This window comes from Chlorocebus sabaeus, chromosome 24 (genome assembly GCF_047675955.1).
Source record: "Chlorocebus sabaeus isolate Y175 chromosome 24, mChlSab1.0.hap1, whole genome shotgun sequence".
Classification (NCBI taxonomy): domain Eukaryota; kingdom Metazoa; phylum Chordata; class Mammalia; order Primates; family Cercopithecidae; genus Chlorocebus; species Chlorocebus sabaeus.
The window spans coordinates 49051066-49069938 of NC_132927.1; the positions used below are offsets into that span (position 1 = coordinate 49051066).

Below are 18873 nucleotides of genomic sequence, written 5' to 3' on the forward strand. Positions count from 1 at the left end.
CAGCCCTGCCTCAGGCCAGCCCTGCCGGAACACCTGCAACCTGTGTCCATGACACAATGGCATTTAAATATTTAAACAGACCCAGCTTTGCTGGAACAATGCACTCAGTCTCCAGGGATCAATCCCATGCCACAAGCCTCGCTCCACAAATCAAGTTTCTGGGGGCACCGAGCCTTTCCTACCCTCCCCCATCGCACCCCCATCCAAGGACCTGCAAGACAACTGAGTGATGAGCCCGGTTTCCCTTCAGCAGCAAAGGCAGTGAGCCTGAAGGCCGCGTTATTGGCTTTTCCACTGCGGCTTGAAGCGAAAAGCATGTGAGCCTTAAAGAATATGGGCCTTAATGCCCTAAAAAAAAATTTTTTTTTGGCAAAACTGCAAGAGTCATCTAACTCTCCCTGCTGCACTTGGTTAGGGGTAAAACCAGGGTAGTTTGAAAGAGGTTGATGTCAAGTAGATTTTCTGGGACTGCCTTGGGTTCAAGCTTTTGTCTGTCCAATCCGCAGATCCACCCATCCCATCGCACCTCTTGGCCTGTGGTAGTTTCCCGTGGCATTCCCCAATCCGCTGCTCCCTTCATGTCCTCCAGACATCTTGCCTCCCTAGTAAAGAGCATCATTGTTAAGCTGCTGCCTGGGAAGAAAGGTACCACTGTGCAGGGAAGGAGTGCTGATCAGGGCAGTCCAGAGGCCCAAGGGAGGAGCCATCCCCTCATGGACAAAGGAGGAAACCAGTGCCATAGCGACTGAGGTGTAGAACCAGGACTAGACGTCCAGCCTGTTCCTCCCATCAGCCTGATACCCTTCTCTCTGAAGTCTACCACCGCCAAGGAACAAGAGACTTTAGAACCGGAAGAGACCCTAGACCCTATTCTGATACTACCCTCACTGGGTTTGGCAACACGCTCCCCGACTGGGTTTCTAGAAGGGAGGCAACAGCGTGAAGTGGCCACACAACTGAAGATGCACATCTGTGGGGTGGAGGTGGTAGAGAACAAAGACTTTGCCGAGACAGAGGCTGCCTCGAGAGGACCCACTCCTGGTGTGTGACACCGGACGGGACTCAGGAGTGAGTCATGCTTCTAGGAGGGCTTTAGCCACGTCTGTTTGCCTTTTGTCACTAATCTAGCCTAATGCCCTAGTTGGGGGGCAGTGATTTTAACAGATTTAAATTTAAAAGGCTGGAAATCATATAATTCATTCCCTTCCACTCAACTGTAATTACTACCTGACTCCAGCCTGCCAGCCTGATGCCTAGAAACTGCCCGTCGACAGCAGCCAGGGCTTCACCTCATAAGTAAGGTGTGTGTGCTCATTAATTAACTTTGAAAACGTTTCTTCTGCAGCCTCAAGAGAACCAAACTCCAGGGTAGGAGAGCATACTTAAGGGGCAGTTAGTGTGGAAGATGTCCTAGGGTATGGCGGTTCTAGAGTTGAGGACGCTGGGATCATATCCCAGTGTTCGCATCCTAGATCCCAGTTGTGTGACCATGGACAAAGCCCTACACCTCTCTGAGCCTCAGTTTCTTCAGAGTAAAGTGAGGTCAACTGTCCCTGCCTCTCCGGGTTGGTGTGGGGGTTTACAGAGATAAGCCATGTGAAACACTTAGCCTAATGCTCGGCACACCCTAAGCACCCACTCACAGGAATTAAGACCATGATTCAGAAAACACCTTGAGGAGAAAAGAAAACTTCCCACACTGCTTCCCTTGTGTCTAGCAAAAGGGCATATGCCTGCTTTGCTCCTCCCCGCATGGCTAATGCTTAGAGACAAAATGTTCTCCCTGAACAACACATCGTCATCACCAACTTCTTTTCTATGATGTTTCTTGAACAAAGAAAATGGAAAAGTGGGTCTCTCATCAGGAGTTGGCTCCAATGACGCTAACAGAAAAATTCAGGCTTGGGAGCAATTAGGAAGAGAGGAGGCAAACTCTTGAAATGACTTTTAAAACTTTCTAGTAGCCCAAATCCAAGGATTCCTTCCACATACCTGTCCCCAATTACCATCCCGCCTATAAAATGGGGCTAAGGATACTGCTAGGATTTAAAGCGACTAAGTGAATGCAAAATCAAGCACTGGATTGCTGAGTTGTATATCAATGCAAAATAAATGGAAATAATAGATTCTAAGGAGACCAACTAAAACACTAGTGCAAGCCAGTGGCAACCTGCCTGGAGAATTCCTGGAGACTTCAGAATGTCCAGATGCAAAAAGCAGGGAATAATGAGAGCTGAGCAGTCAGGAGCCAGAAGCCTTCATGTTTAAATGAAGTAGACTTATCACTGTCAAAAGCCAGTATACACAAGAATCCCCTGAAGAGCTCTCAGAAAATGCAGGCCCCTTGGCTTTCCCTTCAGTGATTCTGATACAGGAGGCCTGATGTGGGGCCCAGGAGTCTGAATTCTAAGAAGCATCTAGGCATTGCTGTGCAGCTGGTCCAGGTCTACACTTTCACAAACACCAACAGCCTTTTCCACAATGTCCTACCAGTTGCTTCCTTTGTGCATAAGAACACTTTTCCTTAGGCAAGAGATTAAAAAAGAAGAAACAGAACTTTAATCCTTAAGCTTGGTAAACTTTCAAGGTAATTAAAAGAGACTGGTTACTTGCTGGAAAACAAAGTATTCATACATCCATACACCATGGATTGGGTAAAACATCAATCACGTTCAGGTGATTTAACATTTCTCTGAGATGGAAGAAATTCAATGACTGAGTGAAAGGCATCAGGCAAACTCTCTATCACCTGGAGTTAGCAGCTACAATAATATTCCAGCCACCCATTTTGAAAAGGAAGCTTGGAGGAAGAACACACAGGACCACTATCTTCAGGAATGCATTCCAGGAAGGGTTAAATAAATCACATCAGAATATAGCTTATTACCACTCCACATAAACCCAGAAAGGGGTTGGGGTCCAAGGTGATCTAATATTTTCATAAATAACTCGAAAGATGGAGTGGGAATTATGCAAATCACACCATAGATGATACAAAAATGGCAGGGATGGCAAATCTGTGGAGAATGAAATTTAACTACTGGGCAATGTCTTTAAATTTGCCTTTATTGAATCTTGTATATTGAAGTCACATATTATTGGATCTGTTTATTGAGACTCAATGGGACCAAATGCAGGTGATTTATGGAAGAAGGAATAATCAAATGCATAAGTAGAAAAGAGCATGCACCTGGAGAGGCATCGACACCGGGGCTGGGACGGGCTCCGACTGGTAAGTTGATGAGAGGGGTGGACAGGGCATAAATAAGGAAATACGTCTGTTGCTCTTTGAGCCACCTGGACTTGACGCTGCTTCCTAGGAGTGTCATGCTTAAGTGTAGACCTGGAAGGGAATTCCGAGCAGGGTGCCACAGAGACTATGGGGTGGGGTCCTAAGTCAACCAAGAACGTACGGGATGTTCAGAAGGTCTCCCAAATGGACAAAGCCCTAATGTGCCTATTCGTTGGGGAAAGATGCGCAAACGACAAGGGGACCCGTAGGAGAGAAAATTTTCAGCTCCTATTAAGGAAAAACACTCATTCGAAGCACAGCTGGCATCTTGGAAGAAAGGGCAGCTTATGGTAACACCATCCCTGGGGACCCCTCGAGGAGGCGGCCAGACACCTCTCTACTTAGGATGCATTAGAGATTATTAAAAGCACTCCTTGCCCAGTTTGGGGGTGGGGGGGGTGGGCCTCGTGACCTCTCCAAAGGTCATTTCTATCCCAAAGGATCACATGTCTGAAGGGCACCAGATAAAAATAAAGTCTATTAATCACCGAGCTGCCACACAATTTCCTAAGAGAGCCAGAACAGAGAAGGGCAATCGACGGTGGCCCCTGCTCCACCGAGAGAGGGACAGGAGGCAGCACGCATGCGGACAGAGCCAAGAAAGCAGCCACTGAGACTTCCAGAAAGCCTGCCATCAGGCCTCCCAGGCACTACAGGACACACAGAAGGCGGGAGAGAGCCTGCGGGGAGGGCATCAGGAGAAGCCAACGGCACTGAGACCCCCGAAACGAAGCCACGGGGGCTCAAGAGAGAGCGCGTGATGCAAGCACTTTGCAGAAGAGGGGTGCCCGGTAAGAGAGGGACGCCCCCAAAGGGCACTTCATGGAGATGATCCACAAGGAAGCAGAAGTCAGAGGCAAAGGTGGGAGGAGAGGAACTGGGAGGGGGTGAAGTCGGAGAAAAGGGCATACAGGTGTGTGTGTCTGGGAGTCCATGGGATTATGATTGGCTGGGAATCCAGTGAAAGCTGTAGAGATAGAGCAAAAAGGGATCCCACTGTCTATGGTAGCAGACAATCACATATGAAGATAAAGCATTTTAAAAGAGGAACAAAGGGCTGGGCGTAGTGGCTCACACCTGTAATCCCAGCACTTTGGGAGGCCAAGGCAGGGGGATCGCTTGAAACCAGGAGTTCAAGACCAGCCTAGGCAAGACCCCATCTCTACAGAAAATTTTTAAAACTTAGCCAAGCATAGCGGCACTGGCCTGTAGTCCTAGCTATTGGGTATGCTGAGGCAGGAGGATGGCTCGAGTCCAGGAGGTCAAGGCTGTAGTGAGCTCTAATCCTATGACTGCACCCCTGTACTCCAGCCTGGGTGACAAAGCGAGAGCCTCTCTAAAACAAATAAATAAAAGAAGAATACAGTAGCAATGCCCCAGTTCCAAAGCAGTTGTTGGCATTCTTGATAGATGTGCTGGTCAAGCCAAACACAGCTGGAAAGCCCAAGGGGGTCTGAGGGCCCTTCCCAGCCCATGGCCTAGAGCCAGTCTCTCAAGGGTCAGCAGGCTTGGGCTTCTACGTATCAGAGCGAAACTGAACGCCATGTAGGAAGCAAGACCCAGGCCAAGGTAGGCACTTCCTGGTGCTGCCAAAAGGCATCAGACCCCGTGCACTGCTCCCTCCTCATCCTGGATTGGAATTGGTTTGGGGTGGAGACATTACCTGCAGGAGTTGTCTCGAGAATGGCATCTGCACGGAGTATTAAGCAGCCAAATGGGGGTCATGGAGTTTGAGTTCTTCTAGCAAAATGTTCTCCAATCAGCTGTCACCCCATCGGACACAGAACAACTTTTTGAAATCAAAAGAGGCCACTGAAGGGGGAGACAAAAGACACCACTCCCAGCCCGCTCCCTGGGCGCCCCCCCGCCTGGCTACCTCCCTGCCTTCAGGGAGACTGCAGACCCCAGCGAGATGGGTGGGACACCCAGAGGGAGCCCCAGGCCAGGGTCCAGCCTCGACTGTTTCACTGCCATCCTCACTGCAGCCCCTTCCCTCCTATGGCGAAGCTCTGCATCCTCAGAGAGGAGAAGATGGCAAGCGAAGACCATTAGGAGTGTGGTGGTGAGGGCTGCCCTCCCATGGAATGAGCAAATGGTACCCGGTACCATGAGAAGATGACTAGGGCACAGGTTTTCAATCTGCCACTCGGTGCTCTGCTGTCTGGAGCTGACCACATCCCTCCTCAAGCTGCAGGTTTCCAGAGGTCCACCCACTGCCCTGGCTCCCTGCAACTCGCCTCCTGTGGGCTCCCTAGCTCTGTCTGCAGACCCTAAACTCAGGAGTCAGCCAGGGAGTCGCTTGTCCAAAAGATGTTTCTGAAGCAAGCAAGAAAGACTGGAGATGGATCGAGGGCCATTTATTAAAGTAAGTCATCGTCATAGAAAGATTCATAACTTGCCCTACCTAGGACATGAGAGAAAGAGGGAAAGGAAATTAAAGGGAAACAAATGAAAAGCCACGACGAGCCAAGTACCTTTGTCGGAGGGTTTTGAGTTATGCTTTTGTTTGTAACTCTCTGAAATACAGAAAGAAATAGAGGATGAATCTTAAAGGAGACAGAGAGCGTGAGAGAGAGAGCCAGAGGAGAGCCACGCAGGAGGCATGGCAGGAGGTGGGGGTACAGAACTGAGGGTGGGGGCCACCCCAGCTGGCTTCCCCTCTGCAGAAACCACCCCCCGCCGGGGCAGCAGCAGCCCAAGGAAGTGGTGACTGCGGTGGAGGTGACAGGCGGGTAAGCTGGGGTGCGGACAGAGAGGAAGAGGCGAGCACACGCTGAGGCTGGCAGGTGGATAGCCAAAGAAGCACAGGGAAGGGGGGCCCGGGGGTCAGGGGCAGAAGAAGGAAGGTGGGACTGGCCCATACTTACTGTCACAGACGTAAGGTTTGTCGTGATCTTCCTGAGAGGCGGCGTCGTGCCTCCTCCTGCCCCCCGCAGAGCCACGAGCCTGGGGAAACATTGGGGTATGGGATGCTTGTTACCACAATCATCACTACGGCTCTGGAGCATGCGCTCTGCAAGCTCCTTACACCATCTTCATCCCAACTTTTGTGCCAACACCAGTCCCATCTTACAGGGGAGGAAACTGAGGCCCAGAGAGGTCAGGCGACGCGTGCCCCAAATCACTCAGTTGCTCACCTGTATCATCTCATTAAATCTTCACAATTCCAAGAAGTGGTTTCTACTAGGATTGCCATTTTACAGATCAAAGGACTGAAGTGATAGAGAGGTTAAGTAACTTGCCCAAGGTCATTCGGCTACTCGGGGCAGCCATACTGAAAAGCCCTCCTCTACCAAATTCCCACACACTACTGTGCCACTGAGGCCGCTTCCTCCAGCTCCTTAGCCCCTAGCCTCACTGACACTGCTGAGGATGACAACCTCAGGCCCCTCGGCTGACCAGCTGATGCGTGTATCAGGAGCAAGGCCTGACGGGGGCAAGGAGGCATAACTGTAGTTGTCTTCCTAGGTTCCTATGTCCATCCCCCCAGTGTCCCAAGAGCCAGACAGTCCTGAAATCCAGGCCCAATACACTAGTGTAGATACGGGGGAGCTCCTGCCACCACCCCAGGCTTGGCCTACTCAGTAGGGGTGGGCTTTGGCTAATGCCTCCCTGTGTGGTCTGCCTTTGGCCTCCAGCCAGTGATGAAGACCTTGACCCTCATGGTCTCCTGGGCTGGACTTCTGATACCACCACCCTGTGTGAATCTCCCAGACAGGGGCCGCATGACCCGGGGTGGCGGTGGAATGAGCTCTACCTTCAAGAATCAAAGAGCCCAGTCAGAGAGGTTGCTGGCGGCTCTGCAGCACCAGGGCGGTGGTGACAAGAACACGGCGAGGTTTATTTTTAAACCTTTGTAAGTCCCACACTGGTCACGTGTGTCATTCTTTGGTAATGAGTAGCAGTCAACTCCCAACCAAGGAAAGGGCCTGTGGGGGTCTTTGGGGACAGAGAGGAAGGGGCAGCAGGTGAGGAATGAGACCTGGCAGCAGCCTGGGGTCCAGGGGAAATGGGGCAGCCCCTGGGGCATGGCTTGGAAAAGTGGCCGTGGGGACTTGGTGGTTGAAAGGCCTGGGATACTCTCACACACACGCTCACACTCTGTGCACACACACTCCATGCACACACTCACTGGGGACTTCACAGTGGAAAGGCCTGTACCCTAGGCCTGCAACACACACACTCAGAAAACACACCCACTTCCCAATCAACACCACCTGCCAAGCTACCACCTCTGTCACCTCCTCAGCTTGTCTCTCTCCAAAACAAATTCCACTTCCTCCCTCCCTCCCACCGGTTTCCCTCCCCACCCCACCCCTGCAGCGCTGACAGCCAGCAGCCCTCCTCCCCTCGCCCTCATTACTCAGAGTTGACCCCAAGAGGGATCTGTAGGCGCTGGCAGTCACCCCGGGCACTGACAGGCCTCCTGCCTGCCCGCACTGCCAAGGGTGGTCACCCTCAGCTGCCCTCCCCCTCCACACCCCTCTGGGAAGCCAGGGACAGCTTGACATGCAGCCCGCAGCCCTGTCAGAGCCGCCTCTGAGCAGGTGAAAGCAAGTCAAGCAGAATGACGAGGCAACAGCAGACTGGGGAAGGGGCTCTGGGAGACTAAAAATACCTCCGGGGGAAGGGGAGGAGTCGAGCAGAACTGGAAGCATGAGGGCTTCTGGGGGAGCTGCCAGCAGGAAAGGGAGGGTGCTGTGGGAGCCAGGTTTTCATCTCCTGCAGCAGGGCTGACCAGCAGAGTGACTCTGTGTGCCACACTCCCTTTGCCTCAGTTTCCTCAATGGCTAAATGGGGATCGTGTCTATAGGGCACTTCAGGGAACATGCAAGGGACTCTTTCTGAAGCAGTAGGGTCTCTCAGAAGATCTCAGGTTTGGAAACTCAGAATCCCACTTGCCCTGCTCAAATGTCACCTCCTCAGAGAAGCCCTCCCTGACCAACTTACATCCACTCACACCCTCTCTATCGTTTTCTTTCCCCTCCCGTTTCATCATGGCACTGAGCGCTGACATTAGATTATACCTGTGTTGGTTTACAAGTTGATTTTGTCTCCCCTACATGGAGAGACAAACATGGTGAAGACCATGTTTATTGGGGCCACCACTATTCTCAGAACCTGGCACAGGGCTAGCCACATAAGCAGCACTTAATAAACATTTGCCAAATAAATGAATCAATCAGGCAGGCAGTGAGTCAGTCACTTCTGGTTCTTCTTCTTCATTTTCTGTATCCAAATGCTATTGTTTCTTCCTTCAAAGGCCATCTAGGCTTTGCATTTCCTTTCCATTGCACACCCTAATCCAGGAGCTCATCAACTGACCCCTGAGTGGGTTCAAAGAACCCACTCAAGGCGATCTACCTCCACATTGCCCCCTAGTCCACCCTAAAGGGGGATCTACCTCCACACTGCCCCCCTAGTCCATCCCACAGGACTTTCAGACCATTAGACAAAAGGATGAAAGACAGGAGCCCATGGTTATAGGTTCATGCATTCACACGTTCATTCAATCATTGCCATCTACAATCCACTTACACAGCCAGTGGCAACCTAGTGCTGATCCCCTCGGGTTCAGCCCATGATCACGCTCTCCTCTGCCCATGCACACCTGATCCATGATCATGCTCTCCTCTGCCCATGCACACCTGATCCAGGCTTTGCCCTTGCTAACCTCCACTCCTCCAAGAATCTTCCTCCTGCCACAGTAAGGAGTGAGAAGAGCATCCGCTTAAAGTCAGATAAGACACAGGTTGAAACACCAGCTATATGTCTTGGGCAAGTTACTTCTCTAAGCTTTAGTTTTCTCAACTGTAAAATGAGCACACCAACACCTATACAGCAGAGCTGTTGAGAGAGTTTGAGCTGAGAGTGTGTGAAACCACAGGGGACAGCACTAAGTCCGCAGGAAGCACTCAACACATTATTCCCCCCTCCTTGCCTAGGCTGATCTCTCTCCTCTGAACTCCTGCTGCCTTTGGTTAGTGCACAGTCATGTACCTGCTGTTTCTAATGGTATCATGGGTATTAGCATCTTCTTCCTAGTTTGATTCAAAGGTCCTTGGGGGCAAAATGGCATGCTATACTTTATTATGACCCCCTAACACTTAGCACATAGCATGCAAAGCTCTTTTGCATATAGCAGCTCAGTTAATTCCTACAATACCCCTATGAGTTAGACCAAGTAGTGTTATGATTCTTATCTGGCCCTTGATGAAGCAGGTTCTGACCTGTCCACAATCCCAGGGCCAGCAGAAGGAGCAGGACCTAGGTCTCCAGGCTCTGTTATAGAAAGCTTTGAAGCTGACCAGCCAAAGGAAGCCAATCCTCCTTCCCCCAGAACTGCCCACCCTACTCCCCTCCTCCCTACCCCTATCCCCACACTGCTGGGCCATGGCAGCCATGAGTGTGCCACATGGCCCTGTCCCACTGGCCACAGTTGATTGGCTGGCTCAAGAGTAGTCATCTGATCCAAGCTGGGCCAATCAGATTCTACCTCCAAGGAGTTTGGAATTAGAAAACAGTGACCCTAGTTAGTGTAGGCCACTTGAACTGAGGGCCCATATATTCAGGAGCCTTATGGGGCCATGTACACGTGAAAGCAGGAAGAATGAAGGAGGGAGAAGTAGAGGCCAGAAACTACCTGGGTTCCTTACTGTTTCCCAACGCTAAGTCCCTGCCACGTTCCTGCTCTTCCTGTGGTTTGGATCTTCAAAGGTTGCTCAAATTTGAGGCAGTGGCCTGGCAGCTTTTCAAATGCTTCCCATTTTTATTAAAGCTGAAAGACCCTTGACTAGGACAGACTCGGTCCTAAACAGAGAGCTAGATCTTCTATACCAGTTGTTCTCAAACAGTGTGGCCCAGGAATCCTGGGGGATCCCTGACTGTCCTTTCAGGGACTCTGCAGTGTCTAAACTATTTTCATAAGAGTCCTAAAAGATGATTTGCCTTTTTCACTCTCACGCTGTCATAGGCGTCCAATGGAGTCTTCCAGAGGCGACATGACATGTGATGATGCTGTCACTATGTGTGTATTCTCTAGTTTAAAATTTGTTTTGTTTTTCTTTTAAATCTTTTTTATTGGGCCACCTCTTAAATCACAATAGGTGTAGAGAGACTCCCTTTTTAATTTCTAAAATGGCAAATATCATTCGTGATATGAATATTACTGGTTATAACCTGAATAACAGCCTTTGGGGGCTCTCAGTATAGGAATTCCTGAGATCAAAAACATTGAGAACCACTGCTCTATGCCCTTGCTTTCTTTCTTTTTTTTTTTTTTTTTTTTTTTTTGAGACAGGGTCTTGCTCTGTCGTGCAGGCTGGAGTGCAGTGGCTCAATCTCGGGTCACTGCAACCTCTGTCTCCTGGGTTCAAGCGATTCTCCTACCTCAGCCTCTTAAGTGGCTGGGATTACAGGTGCGTGCCAGCTCACCTGGCTAATTTTTTGTATTTTTAGTAGGGACAGGGTTTTACTGTGTTAGCCAGGATGGTCTCAATCTCCTGACCTCATGATTCACCCGCCATGGTCTCCCAAAGTGCTGGGATTGCAGGTGTGAGCCACCGCACCCGGCCTGCACCCGTGCTATATAAAGTGTGGTCCTGACACCAGCAGCTCCAGCATCACTTGGGAGCTTATTAACAAGGCAGGAGTTCAGCCCCCACCCCATGGACATACTGCATCAGAATTTGTATTTTAACAAGATCCTCAGGTGCTCCATATGCACATAAAGTTTGAGAGGCACCTGAACACCATAGTACATAAATACTTCATGATTGACTGATAATTGATTTATTGCTAATACTCACATGGATGACTCACAAGAATCTCATGAATTTTAAAGAGCTTTGACTTCTCGGGCTGAAGTTACCATAGACACAATCATTAATTGTTGGGCTTCCCTCACCGCTCAGAGAATACCCATTATCAAAGTTTCTAGAGTTATGCCCTTTGCTTGCATCCTCCTGATAATATCTAGGCAGTATGAAGCACTCAAAACTTACTGATGAAGAAACTAAGGCCCAGGGTACTTATACAATTTGGCCGCCATCACAGAGGTTACCTAATTCACCCAGCGGGTAGTAAGTGGTGGAGCTGGGATTTGAATTCGCAGGGTCTAAGTTCAAATAAAGCGGAGCCTATTCTGTAGCTACCTTAGCCCTGGCCTCCTCAGTGAGCACACAAAGCACCTGGGGGCTTGTCAAAGTGCAGACTCTAATTCTAATTAGTCTAGTGTGGAGTCCGGGCTTCTGCATTCCTAACAAGCTCCCAGACGATATGAATGCTGCTATCCAGAGACCACACACAGAGGTGGCAAGACTGAGACTGCCTCTAGGTTCTGACAAGAGAAATGGACATACTTGTTCTCCAGTGCCAGCAGTAGCTGGAATATACCACTTTAAAGGGTGGGCAATGAGCTGGGCACAGTGGCTCACTCCTGTAATCCCAACACTTTGGGAGACAGGGACAAGAGGATTGCATGAGGCCAGGAGTTCCAGATCAGCCTGAGCAACAGAGTGAGACCCCCATCTCTAAAACATAATAATTATAAAAATAAAGGGCGGGCAAAACAGCTGAACTGAGGCTGTGAGTGCAGCAGCTTCACACACTGCAGCACAGAGGCTTGCCCACAGCCTTCTGGGTCTTTCCATGGCTCCCCCCATGGGTAACATGTCCACAATGTCAGGGTACAACATGGAGCCATTCAGCTGCTGCTTGGCCAGTATCTGGTGGGCCCAGAGCCACTCTAGGCTCCATCCAGCTCCCTCACTGTGTCCGGGTCTCTCTCACCTCCCCTACAACTGAAATATGACTTTTCTTTCTCTTTTCCATCATTCAGTCATTCATTCAACAAGCTAATCATTGGCTATATGCTGGGCCCTGGGCCAGGCATGAACTCAGAGGAGAAAGCACAGACCTGTGTTCAAATCTTAGCATCTTCCTTACTAAGCTGAGTGACCTTGAACAAATTGCTTAACCCCCTGGGAATAATAGACTGACTTGTGGAAATGGAAGAAGTTCTGACCAATAGAAATACAATGTGAGCCACACTCATCATTTTAAAATTTCCAGCAGCACATTTTTTTAAAAAAGAGATAGGTGCAAATAATTTTTAATAATATATTTTATTTAACAATATATCCAAAACATGATCGTTTTATAATTTAATCAAAATAAAAATTAATTATGAGATGTTCTGTTCCTTTTTCATACTAAGTCTTCAAAATTTCATGTGTATTTTACATTTACAGCACATCTCCATTAGGACTAGTCACATTTTGAGGACTCAGTAGCCACATGTGGCCAGCAGCTGCCATAATGCACAGTGCAGAAATAGAGAAGGTAATCTAAAGCACCTGGCACAAAGGCATCACTCTATGTGGTAGCTCTTGATGTACAGAGCCCATCACATTGCCTGGTTTACAGGAAGGACACAGTACATATACACGGTTGCAGCGACTGCTGCTGTTTTCACAGACACCAATTCATATCCACTGACTGCAAGCTCAATCTTCCAAATGTAGAGTGGGGAGAAGGTGTGAAGAGGACAATTTCCCACACTCGAGTCAGTTTAGTTGGGGTGAGAGAAGGAAAGGAAGTGGGTCTGGACATGCACAGCTCTTTGGGAGTTCACAAAAGGCCCAGGAAGTCCAAGCTCAAAAGTCTCCTTTAATAATGGATTTCGATTTTCTTTTTAATACCCTCTCCTCCATGAATGGGTCTAGGCCAGTTTAGCAATGGCTGCAAAAATCATTAAGTAAAAACTTGATGAGGAACTGTATAAGGGAGAGATCAGGCTGACAACACTCAAATCTACTCATCAACTACTGAAACACCACTCAAAGCAGAACTGGACAGGATATGCCCCGGATGTGATACGAGAAGAACCTATCACCGCCTAGGAAGGATTTTTGCCTCCCCACAAGAAATATCTGTACACACATACACAAACACACACACACAAACACACAAACACAAACACACAGACATACACAAACACACACATACACACACAAACACACATACACAAACACACACACAAACACACACATACACAAACATACACACAAACACACACAAACACAAACACACAGACATACACAAACACACACACATACACACATACACACACAAACACATACACACACACACAAAAATACACATACACAAACACACACACACATAAACACACACACAAACACACACACACCTTGAATCTAAGCAAGTTTCTAATCAAACTACCAGTTTTCTGGAAACGCAGAGGATGGAGAAGACATTAAACACCACCCTCCCACCACTTCTAGAATGTGAGAAGTTCCACAAGACGAACAACCCAAATTCTTCAACAAATTAACGGCATGGAGAAAAAAAATGTGTGTGGTGGGGTGCAATACAGAAGAGAATACAGAAGAGGTATGCTGTGGAATCCAAGAGACTTAAGTTTCAAACAAACCAACTATAAAATGCCATTTTTTGACAAAGGGGGAAATGATAAGGGACTAGATAGTAGGTATTATAACTATTATTTTATTGAGTATGATAATGATATCTGTTAGAGATACACACTGAGATATGTGCCAGTTAAATGATAAGATGTCTAGAACTTGTTTTCAAATACTCCAGAAAAAAAATCAAACATAAATCAAAGAAAAGTAGGAGAAAAGAAGAGACGAGCCAAGATAGCCGAAATCTTGCTAAGTGACGAGGCTGGTCCCAGCTGTCCCAGAGGTGCACCATCAGAGAGCTGCCCGCCCAGCCCCTGCACAGGCTGCACAGCCCCACACGGCAACAGGCTGGGCATCTCAGCTCAGTGTGCGCAGCGCTGGCCCACGTGCAGCGGCCGCCTGGGAACTTGCTTCTAATACAGTATAAAGCCCTGCCCCAGAGCTCCTAAAGCAGAATTTCTGAGTGGGGTCCTGGGAATCTGCATTCAGTAAGCTCTCTCGGTGACACTAATGTCTGCTGAGGCATGAGAACCATGAGAGTGGAGAGCCCTGCCATGATGATCGTTGGCCGCAAACCCACAGAACGCCCAGGACTAAGTGCTTATCCATGGGAGGGGTAAGAGTCCCGCCAAGAGCCTGAAGGGGTGAGATCCTCAAGCCTGAGAGTTAATTCTCCAGGTGGACAGCAGCAGTTTACTTCTGGAGGTCCCCCTCCACCTGGTTATTGTCACATGCCCTTGCAGACCCCTGACGGCCACCACAGAAAGCCCCTTCGGGCGTGAACTCTAGATTCAACCTGAATGCCTGGAAGTGCCTGACCAGTCTCTTGCTTTTATTCCTTCCACCTCGGTTTCCCCTCTGCCCTTCCGCAGGCTCTGGCTTTTTTCTTGTCCCATCCCAGGACCCCTGGGATGGTCTCAAGCCCCCAGAGCTCATGCTAAACACACTGGGAGCCACCAGCTGCAGTCCCCTGCTACCCCAGGAAACTTCTACTCTGCCTAGTGAAGCATAACCCAAAAGCAGGTATCCTGACTCTATCATTCTAGGGTAGCACCAGGGACAAGGCAGGAAATGTCCAGCCTTCTTTAGTAACCAAGCAGTGGTGACAACAGGCACATTCTCCTCATCTTCCACCCTCACCCTGATCCCACCCTTCAGCCCTCCCCAGACCTCAGCACCCACTCAGGGCACCCCGCCTGCCTCCTCTCCTCCCTCTTGGGATCAGAGCTGTTGTGGAGTTTTCTTCTTTGAGCGTTCTCCATGTCAGACCATGGCCATGATCTCCATCCAGCTGCAGTGGAGATCAGTATTTGGCTGGGCACCCCAGCCTCCCTCACCTCTTTCCTCGCTCGTGTCATCCCCAACTTACCCGTCCTCTAGTCCTGTTCTTTCGCTTGGGAATATCCTCTTCCAAATCCTCTTCTTCATTCCCTTCTTCTACATTTTCATCATTTTCCAAAACCCTCTGAAATGGAAAAAAAAAAAATGGAAAAGGTGAGAAGCAGAATGCAAAGGGAAAAACCATCAGAGGGTAATTTTCAGAGTGTTCCGATTTGTTGTTATTTTTTTAACAAAGTGAAGACACTGCCTTTGCTTGGGCAGTTGGGCCTCCAAAATGCTGCCTGGAGTTTGAACTCTTGGCACTACCAAGGCTTTCCTAAGTCCTTGGGCCCCTTCCAGACGAGTCCTCCCAGAACACGGACCTTTTTCCATTCTTTTTGCCCAAGAAGAGTTTTCTAACAAGAGACTATGCTGGTAGGGGCCCTTTTCTATGTGGGACCAAAATGTTTTATCAAAACTTACTTTTGTAAATGTAATGTTTCTTTTTGTTCCCAAAGGGCCACCTCAGAAATATGAAAATGTTTCTTCTTTCCCTGCCATTCTGGAACCCTGCCCTGTCTGATGAAAACAAGTAACTTCCTGTTCATCTGACCAGATTTAACACCAATGTGCTGTTCATAATAAACCACTGCTTTTTTTTTCTAGAAAAATAGACTTTTATTTAGTACCCGACTTGTCATGGAGCTTAAAGATCAAGAATTTGAAATTATCTCTCTCCAGCAGCCTGCCAGCCACACTGCAACATAGAATCCAGTTTCCATTTTGCAGGTGAATACGCTGAGGCCGAAAACAGTTTTGAGTGCTCCAGATTATCCAGTGAAGCCATGACCAAAGCAAGGTCAGGTTCATCGGCTCAGCGTTTCCCATTCATTTCTCAGTACGGTGGCTGACAATTCCAAGATGTAATCTGGCATACTCTCCTTGTAGGGGCCTAAGCACATCCCTCCCTTCAGTGGAGGGGAGGAGGTAGGATGTGTTCCTCTGGGTTTAAGGGAGGGATAAAAGACTGTGGCAGAGGACCCAGCCCCACAGTGGGAGTAGGAAAAGAGGGAAAGGGCATGGAGCTCACTGAGCTCCATGTCAGCGGGCCCAGAGGGTTTTTTGATTTTTGGGGGGTTTTTTTTGGTTTTTTTTTTTTTTTTTTTGAGACAGGGACTCACTCTACTGGCCCGGCTGGAGTGCAGTGGCACAATCGTGGCTCAATGCAGCCTCAACCTCCCAGGCCCAAGCAATCCTCCCACCTTGGCCTCCCAAGTAGCTGGGACTGCAGGCACATGCCACCATGCCTGGCTTTTTTTATAGAGATGGGGGGTCTCACTATGTTGCCCAGGCTGATCTCGAACACCTGGACTCAAGTGATCCTCCCACCCCAGCCTCCCAAAGTGCTAGGATCACAGGCATACCATGCAGGTGAGCTACCACACCTGGCCACCTGGGGGATTCTTTATGGGCTCACTGTGTGATCTAGGGCAAGTCATCATCTCTTCATGCCTCAGTTTCCCCAATTATACAATAGGAATTCATTCATTCTATCTAAAGCATTTATCTAGTGCTGACTACATGGCAGGCTCCATGCTAGGTAAGCTACAAAATGGCTACAGTCCCAGCCCCAAATGGACTTTCCAGTCTAGGGAAGAGAGGACAGATTTAAATAATGTGCATATATTATCATATAATTACAACTCTTCTCAAAACAGTGGTAGGCAAGTTCAAAGTGCTATGAGACGGTGTTAGGAGGGAGTTTTCCCTAATCTGAGGGCCAGGGGAGGCCTACATGAGGACATGAGCTGAGAGAGTTGAGATGTGGAGGATGAGCAAAGGCTGGCCTTGTGAATGAGGACAGAGGGGAGGGAGGGAAAAGGGTCTAGGCAGAGGAAACAGCATAAGCAAACCCCCTGAGGCAGGCGGAGGAGCGTGGCTTGTCCAGGGAGCAGAAAGGCCAGTGTGACCAGTGCTCAGTGGCTCAAGAAGAGATGGCATAAGATGGAGCTAGTAAGGGGAACAGCTACCATATTACACAGGGTAACCCCATCTTCTCTTCCTTGTAGTGATGTCAAAGATCACAAACATGGTGAGAAGGCTGAGAGAGCAGCACGCACTACACCGTCGTCATAACCATCGCTGTTTAAGCCGCCTGCTGGATGACACCTCTGGCCTGTCCTCAAAGCAGGGAGCCCAGAGGTGAGCCACCAGGCAGCGATCTTCTGCCACTCTCCCCTGGCTAGAATGTTCTGCTCGAAATCACTGGAATCAGGACACTTCTAGTCAGTCAATCCATCCAAATAACTCAAAACAGGTCTAGTAAATTCTTCTTTGACTTCTCTACTAAGTTTATTTGGGAAGCCACCAGCTGACAGCATTTAACTGGTCTCTGGGCCAGCCTTAACCATCTAACAGAGAAAGAGCATTGTCTGCCGGACATGACCTCTGGCCCACAACTAGGAAATGTCAGCCCCCATTCACAGTATAAGTCTCTTGAGTTCCTGACCTGGAGGCAGGAACACTAACAAAAGCCGACCCAGAGAGTGACAGGTCGAATGCTCTGCAGCCTCTGGGGCAAAGACACAGTATAAATATAAGGTCTGGTTATGACCGTTGTTGCTGTTCATAGAACCATCTTGCAAACTTTCCAGGTCTTGAAGTCACTTAATCATGGTAAGTTCCAAGTGCCTCAAATTTAAAGGTCATTGCCTCTGGCATCTCGGTACAACTCCGACTCTCATTTTTCATTATAAGGGTATTTATTACCCGCAATATGGACTCTGGGTTGGAAGGTGAAAGACTGGTGGGGGCAGCTGAGCTAGTCCCCAGAGTGCCACACGGCCTCCGTGTCTGGGAGTAAACTGACTTCTCTTTTCCCTGAGGCTCCATCCTCCCTCTGCCATCAGCTTCCCTGTGACTCTAAAGTCTGTGTCTACGCCCCAGGCCTCAGATGTGATGGCGGCAGACCCAGTGTGTCTGCATTTCCTGCGATGCGGCCCTGTCACCAGAAGCCTCTCGACAGAATTCAGGAGGAGCCAGGAGTTTCTAACAAACAAAGCTTGTTTCAGAGCTCAGGAAGCGGAGGGGCAGTCCTGTATCAGGAGTCGGGGACGGGGGCGGGGTGTCCAACTACAAAGTCAGCTGACCCCCCCAGTAACAGACATGCATTCCTTGTCCAAGGACATTATCTGGAAAATAAACACATTTTAAAATAACTTTTCTCCCTGTTACTCTAAACAGTCTTTATGGTGATAACAGTGGTTTGTGGTTGTGTTTTAAAAAAAAAAAAAAAAAATCCTTTTTAAAGACTACATTATCTCTGGCCTGGAATACTGCAAAAATCTCCTGATTTCCCCCCTTCCATTGCTGGCCCTGCATCCAATCTCTTCTCCACGCAGCAGGCACCAGGATCTTTATGAAATATAAATTCACAGCCCTCATCAAAATCTTCCAAATGGCTTCCTTCTTTATATCACATGGAACCAAAAGCCACTTCCCTGTCCTGTGGGAACTGGGTGGTCTGGTCTCGGCTCACCTGTCGAAGTCCTGGGCTCTTTTCTCCCTGGCACAATACTCCAGCCACACAGGTCTTCTGTTCTTTCAACAAAACCAGCTCTGGCCTGTCTTGGGGCCAACACACCCACTGCTTCTCTGCCCAGAAAGCTCTTCCCCAGGACCATCACTTTCCTGACTCTTCTCATCCCATAGGGTTGAGGTTAAACCCCTCAACTCAACCAGGCATGGTGGCTTACACCTGTAATCCCAGAACTTTGGGAGGCCGAGGCGGGCGGATCAGGAGGTCAAGAGTTCGAG

The 18873-nt window shown here is 49.0% G+C and overlaps 1 protein-coding gene across 1 annotated transcript in view; it reads right to left on the reverse strand.

The window, feature by feature from the left end:
* The window catches only part of DPF3 (double PHD fingers 3), a 277088-nt gene that overhangs the window by 87954 nt on the left and 170261 nt on the right, over nt 1-18873 (reverse strand). The window contains exons 5-6 of the mRNA XM_037984208.2: nt 15107-15202; nt 6160-6238 (exon numbers count right to left, since the gene is read on the reverse strand). Of these exons, the coding sequence (XP_037840136.1) occupies nt 6160-6238; nt 15107-15202 (175 nt within the window). The remainder of the gene's footprint in view (nt 1-6159; nt 6239-15106; nt 15203-18873) is intronic.